Below are 8,033 nucleotides of genomic sequence, written 5' to 3' on the forward strand. Positions count from 1 at the left end.
GCTTCCTGTATCCTTCTCTTTACAGTTTTGGCACTCTGGTCTTTGGATGGGCCCAACCTCATGTCTGGATTGCCTCAACTTTCTGTTTGAAGTACTGTGCGCCCTGTGAATATGGCACGATGGCTCCCCTTCTCATCCTCTACAATAACTTTCTCATTTACTTCCTGTTTCTCTCCAGACACCTAACACCTTTGCTGTGTGCACAAAGCACCGCGGGGTCCTTTTGCAAGCTCTCAACGACAAGGACATGAGTGACTGGTTATATGCCTTTAACCCACTTTTGGCTGGCACAATAAGGTAAAGGGCTATTCTTTACTTTCATTTTGTCTTGTTGAGACAGTTCTACTGTGTAGCCCAGGCTGGATTCCAAGTTCTCCACCTCTTCCCAAGTGCCAGGGCTACAGGTGTATAGTACCATGCCTGGCTCTAGGAATCAATTTCCTTCTCTTGTTTGCTTTTAGTCCCTGAGATACCAGCATAAATAGGAAAAGAGATGTCATTCTAACTGGGCTGAAAATAGAGGGAAGCCAAGAGTGTAATGAAGGTATAAGGTGAGAAGGAGCCCCTGCTTCTAGTAAGGTCTCTGTGTCCTCAGCCATAAGGACACGTGTGCTCACTGCTTAATCTCCTTTTGTTTTTAGTTTTCAAGATGTCTATAGATAGGGGCACTGAGTAAAGATTGTGCGTGCTTTAGTGGACTCCCATAATTCAGCTGTTTCTGGAGGGCTTATCTCACAGAGTTCCCAAAATAGGGAAGACCACAGTCTAGCCATTGTTTAGGTCATAGAAAGCTGGGTCTGCAGCGTCACCTGTGAGGAGACCAGATCAGTTTTCTAACCCTGCCTCTCATTTCCCTCATAGGTCAAAACTCTCTCGCAGATGCCCGAGCCAGCTGAAATACTAAACAATTCTGCTGAGCCTTGCTCGCCTTCGACAGATAAAGAAAGTGTTACCTCTCATTCTCTTTGTGATCCTTAACGGTTATTCTTGTATGTAATCCTGTGGCTTAGCTACTTTTCTCTTTCATCCAGCACTTCTCCAGCTCTCCTGTTCCCTATCTCCATGGTTCTGTACTCTTCTTTTTCTTGTGCTAAGACTTGTAGCATGTGGCCTAACAAAAGGGGAAAAAACACTACACATATTCATATACACTCACACTCACCCAAACCCTGAGGGGATCCAGCAAACCTCCAAATTATTTTCCAGTGTACTTCAGCTTCTTTTTGAATGGTAGATCCCTCCATAATCTCTGTCTGTCTGTTGTCTCTGTATAGCTCTGGTTTTCTGGGTAACTTCTCTCTCTGTCTCTGTTTCTGTCTCTCTCTCTCTGTCTCTCTCTGTCTCTCTCTGTCTCTCTCTCTCTCTCTCTCTCTCTCTCTCTCTCTCTCTCTCTCTCTCTCTCTCTCTCTTATCCTATTTATGATACTACTGCTTTTTCCTGGATGGCTTAGAGACTACGGGAGGAGACATTTGGCAAGTCAGCCCTTGAGAAAAAAAAAAAAACAAAAAAACTTGCTTTCCCTCCTATCTTTTGTTGTTGTTGTTGTTGTTGTTGTTGTTGGCTAATCCCTGCATTTCCATTCAGGGAAAGCTGTGGAAAGCTCAGAAATGGGATTGAATTCTCTGTCCAAATCAGGGCTTAGAGCATAGATTTAGAGTGGAAGAGAAGGAAGGGTCTGTGATAGGCCTGCAGCGGCCGCTGCTGCTGGCCCTTTAAGGCCAGGCTGCTGCAGTAGGTCGGGCAGTGGCTCAGGAGAGTAACCCTTAGATGATGGCTGTGGTTACTCACAGCGGAAACTGCAGACTTTCTGTTGCGCATCGGGAAGGAGGCTTTTGTCTAGGAGTTTCCCAACTCTGTCCTCAGCATTCCTGGTACTGGCGACACTGTTTGGAATTATGTGATGCCATGAACAAATACATTCCCCACAGAGGGGAGTGGGGAGTGTTTGACTTCTGGGAGAAACTGGAGCAAGGTTGCTGTGAGAGTGCTGAGTGCAGCTTGTGATTGTTGTAGCTCCCTTTGATCAAAGAATTGTAGCTTCAGTATAAACTTTGAAGTCACCATCGGAATCCAGTGGCCATTCCCAATAATGCTTGTCCCTTATAAACCAACATGGCAGGCTGTGTTTTCTGGATGCCAGAATTGACCAGTCCCCACCACCATTCTAAACAAATCAGAAGACACTTAGGGATGAGGAGTGTCCTCAGCTGTCTGGTGGCTTGCTGTTGGATCCTGACCTGTCCCCCACATGATTTGGAAATGCCCCCTTAGAAAGAAGAAGAGCTCCCTGCTCCCAGTTTCTGTGGCTTCTCACAAACCAGGCCAGGGTTCAAAAGACCATCAGAAAATAGTGCTCTTCTTTTACCTGCCCGAAAGTGTGAGGGGCCTGAGCAGGGCACAGAAAGCCCTGGTTTGGCTCCTTCCGTTACTTGGCCAGTGACTGGGGCTCATTCATGCTGCTGTGTACAGGTCTTGCCAGCCTGTTTTTTCACCCCCACTCTGGGAGGGCCTCCACCCGAGTGTAGTGGTAGGATGGATTTCCCTGCTTGGCTCACTCTCCACAGCAGAGCAGCCACTAGGGAGGCCTGGGGGCATGTAGCCCTTGCCTCTGACCTCTCAGTTGGGCTTCTCTTTGAAGAACAGGACTCCCAGCTCCCTTTGTTACTGTTGCCTTGCAAAGAAGAGGAAAAGTGGACCATGAAGAAAAGAAAGGGCAGAAATCAGACTGTTTTTATCTAAAAAATGATCAACAAATACTTTGGTGGGTTTTTAAAACTTTGTTTCTCTCCTTCAAGCATAGGTCACTAACTGTAATGTTACTTGTTTTCTAAGCATATGTATGAGGGTTTTAATGTAGTTAGAAGTCTCTGTTGTCTAATGGATACAACATGCCCCTCTGGTGTATACTCAAATCCAGCAGGCTCTGTCTGTGCTTGGAGACAGCTTCCTGGACCAGAACTAAATCTAATTTCAGGGAAATGAAGATGAAAAGTCTCTTTTAAATTAAATCACCGATGTTGCTGCTGTTAGATGGAAGGATCCGTGTCTGTGACGAGAGGTGTGAAGCCTGAGGGAGGGAAACTGTGTGACCCACTCACCCTCCATGACTTGTGTTTTCTTTTAACACACACAACACTGGTGTAGAGTCTTTGCTTTGCAAATACTGAGCGTTAGGATGGACTGGACCACCTTTCACAAATGCCCAGATAAGGCGGCCTCGTCAGGAGGCCAGGAAATGTGGTGGTGTGTTTCTATCTGCCTGCTCTTGCCGTAGCCCATGCTCAGACTGGAATCTGAGCAGTTTGGGGCCGATGCTCCATTTCCAGACTAGGTCATCTCTGCCTTGAAGCTCTGAAAGAGGAAGGGTTTATGGAAAGACCTGTTGGTGAGATTTTTGTGGTTGCCATGGTAGTAGGAAAGTTAAGACAACTAGCCCTCAAGAAGACTACCTTTTAATTGTTTTTTTAATTTTCAAAGCACTCCTTTAAACAAACAAAAAAACTCGAATGAAAACATAAAAATTACAGAAAGTGAGTGCCACCTCCTTTCTCCCAAGCAAGTACAGCTTCATAACCCCCTGACCAGTGCTCAGGCCTTGCCTGCTTCTGGGAGACGACCCTGGGAGTCAGTCAGCTCTCAGGCCCAGGCTGTGCGGGGCCAGGCAGTCCCTGCACAAGGTCAGGCAGGAGCACAGGCCAGGCTGCTTTCGAGCAGGCCTCTGAACTCCATCCCTAAATGAGAAACTTGATGAGGCAAGGGCTGAAGTTTCATCAACTAAGAAACCATTAGTTTTCCCCTCCAGCTACATGGAATCTATATATTTATTACTTTTTCCATTTTTTTCATCTTGTCTAGATGAAGGACTAAAGGCTGATCATGAAAGGTCTTTGGGGGTCTAGGGACAGATGATGTCTGGCATGTATTTCAAAGCATAGACTTCATTACCTGCGCTGTTTGTCTAGTTTACAGGGAGATTTAATGTTGTAAGGTGTTTGTATATTTATACAGCTGTAATGAATTGCACATTGGACTGACGGGATGATCTAACCCTGTATGATGCCTGCTGGGACTCTGGCACTCCTGAACAATACCAGGGCTGGGTGCTCGTTTGGCATGGGTCCTTCACTTTTCATTTGGGTTCCTTTTTGAAATTGTAATCTTTAATTTGCTCTATGAGAAGAAAAGAATAATTCTGTTGCTGCTCTTAGAAGGTCTGCTGAATGCATTTGAATAAAACTCTGGTGCTGTGCACTGCAGCCATCCACCATAACCAGTATCCGCCAAGAGTGGGTAAGACCAAGACTGTGGAGTAAGTCAGATCATCAGCTAGAGATGATTGCTGTTACCGTTCAAAAGGCCATTTATGAAGTAGGTACTTGAGCTCTGTAAAATCCTAAGAGCACCCTGACTATCTTACAGAAATTACGAGTTGATACAGAGCTGGTGTTAAAAGCTCACAGTCAGAGGTTAGGGGTGTAGCTTAGTGATAGAGCATTTTGGCAGTTCTGTGTGATGCCCTTGGTTCAGTCCCCAGTACTGCAAATCAGAGACAAAAGCCTCCCAGTAGATAGCTGCTCAGACAGAAAGTCCAGGCAGAGGTTGGTCTCATGCCAAATCCTGGATGTTACACGTTGCTTGTCATGTCTTTAATTGTCTTTTTTCCCATGCTGTGTATTCTGGCATCAGCTCTCCTAAGGACTCCACCAGCCTTCTCATGGTTACACATTGTCTTAGACTTTGTGGCTCTAAAGTACTTACATGTTGAGAGCCAAGTCTCTCGTCACCATCCCCATGCTGTGACAGAACCCATGAAGCATAAGTGGCCTTTTTGAACCAAGACTTTGCAAACTGATCTCTCCCCAGTGAAGGAGTTGAGCACAAGCAACAATGTACATTATTAATTTTGGATTTCATTTTCATGTTTTATTTTGTAAATATCTGATGTTTGAAGCTTGAGTATACAAAATGTAAATACAGTTCTTGTATTTGTACTAATCTTGATTCTTTTGCTGTATAGCCCTAGATGTGTAATGCAGACATTATTTAACTGTGTATGGTAACCTTGCATCACAGAGCTGCTAGTGAACGAGGTAAAAATAATAAAGGTACAACCAGTGCATCAATGACTCTTGTTGTGTTTTATTCTTGTGCCCTTTGGAAAGTCATTGCATACTAATTTTGCTTCTTACAGTGATAATTCTTTTTTATTTATTATTTAATTTTATTTTATTTTGGTTTTTCAATACAAGGTTTTTCAATGTAGACCTGGCTGTCCTGGAACTTGCTCTGTAGGCCAGGCTGGCCTTGAACTCAGAGATCCACCTGCCTCTGCCTCCAGAGTGCTGGGCTTAAAGGTGTGCACTACTACCACCTGGCTAATTTATTTATTAGTTCATTTTGTTTTTTTGAGACAGGGTCTTACAGTGTCATCTTGGTTTGCCTGGAACTCACTATATAGACCAGGCTGGCCTCAAACTCACAGAGCTCTGCTTACTTCTGCCTCCTGGTTGCTGCTATTAAAGGTATGTGTCTAAAATAAAAACCATGATGGGACCTACAGGTTCCTTTTTGAACTAACTAGAGAAGTATATATGGTGGTGTTTCAAAGAGTTTCCTGCCAAATGTGGGAGCAACTATTTTGTCTAAAAGATGTGGGCATTCTCCTGAAGCCCCCTTTTATAGAACTACCCATGATAAGTGGTATTGTACTGGAATCTGGGGAAGGGTGGGGAGGGCAGTACTTTGAAATTTGCCATGAGCTTCCTCTTGTGAGAAGAGCACAGGCAAGGGACCACGGTCATGGAAAACTGTACCTAAGCAAAAGCAATACTGTGGTCAGGTGTGGCCGTGAACATCCATAGTCTCAGTAGTGGGGAGGCTAAAGCAGGAGGATCAAGAGTGCAGGCCAGGGCTGGGAATGTTTAGCTCAGTTGATAGAATAGTTACTCAGCATACACAAAGCCCTGAATTCAATCTCCAGCAACACATAGACAGGCATCGTGGTGCACAACTGTTTCTCAGCTCCCAGGAAGTGTAAAGGCAGAAGGATTAAGAGCTTATGCCTATCAAATTCCAGGCCAGCCTGCCTACCAACACCAAAAAGAGTCAAGTATTGAGTAGACATTTGAGTGCCCATCCAGCACCTTGTGTGCTGTCTGACTGAGTGCGTGTTTCCCCCACAGACTGCAAGCCTGAGGTCTCCACTGTGGTGAGAGGTGTTCAAATGTGTAACACTGAGTGAACAGTGTTAAATATGTTAATGCAGTGGTCAGCACAGGAAGGGAAGCCCAGAATTACCTTTCAGGAGTGAGTTTTGTTAGGAGGGTCCCAAGACCAAGATCAGGCCATGAAATGGGAAGGAGAGCATTAGAAAGAAAATGGGGTGTGTGTGTGTGTGTGTGTGTGTGTGTGTGTGTGTGTGTGTGTGTGTGTGTGTGTGTGTGTGTATTGTGTGTGTATGTGTGTGAGTGTGTGTGAGTGTGTGTGAGTGTGTGTGTGTGTGTGTGTGTGTGTGTGTGTGTGTATTGTGTGTGTGTGTGTGTATTTGCTTGTGCATGTGCACATAAATGGTACAAATGTGAAGGGGACCTCAGAAACCTAGAGAGGTAGCTGGGCGTTGGTGGCACACACCTTTATTCCCAGCACGCGGGAGACAGAGGCAGGCGCATCTCTGTGAGTTGAAGGCCAGCCTGGTCTCCAGAGTGAGTGCTAGGACAGCTGGGACTATATAGAGAGACTCAAAAAAAAAAAAAAAGAAGAAGAAGAAGAAGAAGGGGGGCAGGCTGGAGAGATGGCTCAGCAGTTAAGAACACCATCTGCTCTTCCACAGGTCCTGAGTTCGATTCCCAGCAACCACGGCTGGCTCACAAGCATCTATAGTGGGTCTGGCATAAAGGTGTACCTTTGGATAGACACTCATCTACATAAAATAAATGAATAAATCTTAAAAGCGAAAGGGCTAAGGGCCAGGTGTGGAGAAACATCTCTCAGAAAATTCCTAGAGCAATCTCCAAAACAAAGAGGGTGCCAGACACAAGCTTCTAGGGGGTGGTGGGAAGTTTAACACCACATGATTTAGTTGAGCAGAGCACATGGAGGAGCCAGATACCGATTAGGGCAGTCCCGACAGTGTCTGAGTGTCTGTCCCAGGGAGGCATTGCCTCGTCTCTTCAGGCTGTGGGGTCTGTCAGAAGCAGTAAATGTTAGTGTAGGGAACAAAGCCCACTGCAAGATTAGAGGGATGGCTAGACAGGATGGATCTAATTAGACTGTAGTTAGGACAGGCCCTCTTAGGAGATAGCACTCAGTGAGTCCTGTATCACAGGGTAGGCCATGTAAATCCTGTTAGGGAACTCTCCAAGCAAAGAATTCAAGTCCTTTGGACAAGGCCTCCAATATGAAGCAAACAAAGGGCAGAGTGACAGGAGTTTCCCGGACATTGCTAGGACATGGTGAGAGAGGGCTAAGGACTCGGAATTCCATTAGAGTGAACTGGGAAAGTGGTGAAGCCTGTGACGTATTCTTGCAAGAGGGAAAGCAATGTGGGATTCGTGGAGACAAGAGTAGAGAGGCCCCTGTATTCCAGAGACACTGTGGATATGTATGCAGGGTGAGAGGTGGGGTCAGGTCAGTACATGTTAAAGACAGAATTAATATGCGTCTCATTTAAAGCTGAGTGTATGCAGCCATGACTCAGCAGGTAAAGACACTTATCACCAAGCCTGATGACCTGGGTTCTGTCCCCAGTTTTCCACATAGGAGAAGAGAACTAATGACTGCACAAGTTGCCCTTTGGCCTCTACAGGCACATCCTGGCACCCATGCTCACACATACACACAAAATGAATGTAATTTAGTTTTCTAATGAAGCTGGGCTGGGCATGATGGTTCATGCTGTAATCCCAATATTTATGGAGGTTGAGCCATGAAGATTTTGAATTTGAGACCTGTCTGGATTATGTAGTGAAATTTTGTCACAAAGTGAGAACATGTTTGCTCGGGCTGGAGAGATGGCTCAGGTTAAGAGCACTGC

General features: G+C 45.5%; 1 protein-coding gene across 7 annotated transcripts in view; it reads left to right on the forward strand.

Moving 5' to 3' along the window:
• LOC100770947 (kinesin-like protein KIF1B) overlaps nucleotides 1–5,127 on the forward strand; it is a 136,592-nt gene extending 131,465 nt beyond the window's left edge. For 5 of the 7 annotated variants that reach the window (XM_027398251.2, XM_027398253.2, XM_027398250.2 and 2 more), the window contains 2 exons: nucleotides 179–297; nucleotides 862–5,127. In XM_027398251.2, the coding sequence (XP_027254052.1) occupies nucleotides 179–297; nucleotides 862–904 (162 nt within the window). In that variant the 3' untranslated portion in view covers nucleotides 905–5,127. Of the gene's footprint in view, nucleotides 1–178; nucleotides 298–461; nucleotides 552–861 lie in introns of all 7 variants that reach the window. The other 2 variants (XR_003481837.2, XM_027398254.1) reach the window with 2 other exon arrangements.
• The last annotated feature ends 2,906 nt before the right edge of the window (nucleotides 5,128–8,033 follow it).

This window comes from Cricetulus griseus, chromosome 2 (assembly GCF_003668045.3).
Source record: "Cricetulus griseus strain 17A/GY chromosome 2, alternate assembly CriGri-PICRH-1.0, whole genome shotgun sequence".
NCBI classification, from domain to species: domain Eukaryota; kingdom Metazoa; phylum Chordata; class Mammalia; order Rodentia; family Cricetidae; genus Cricetulus; species Cricetulus griseus.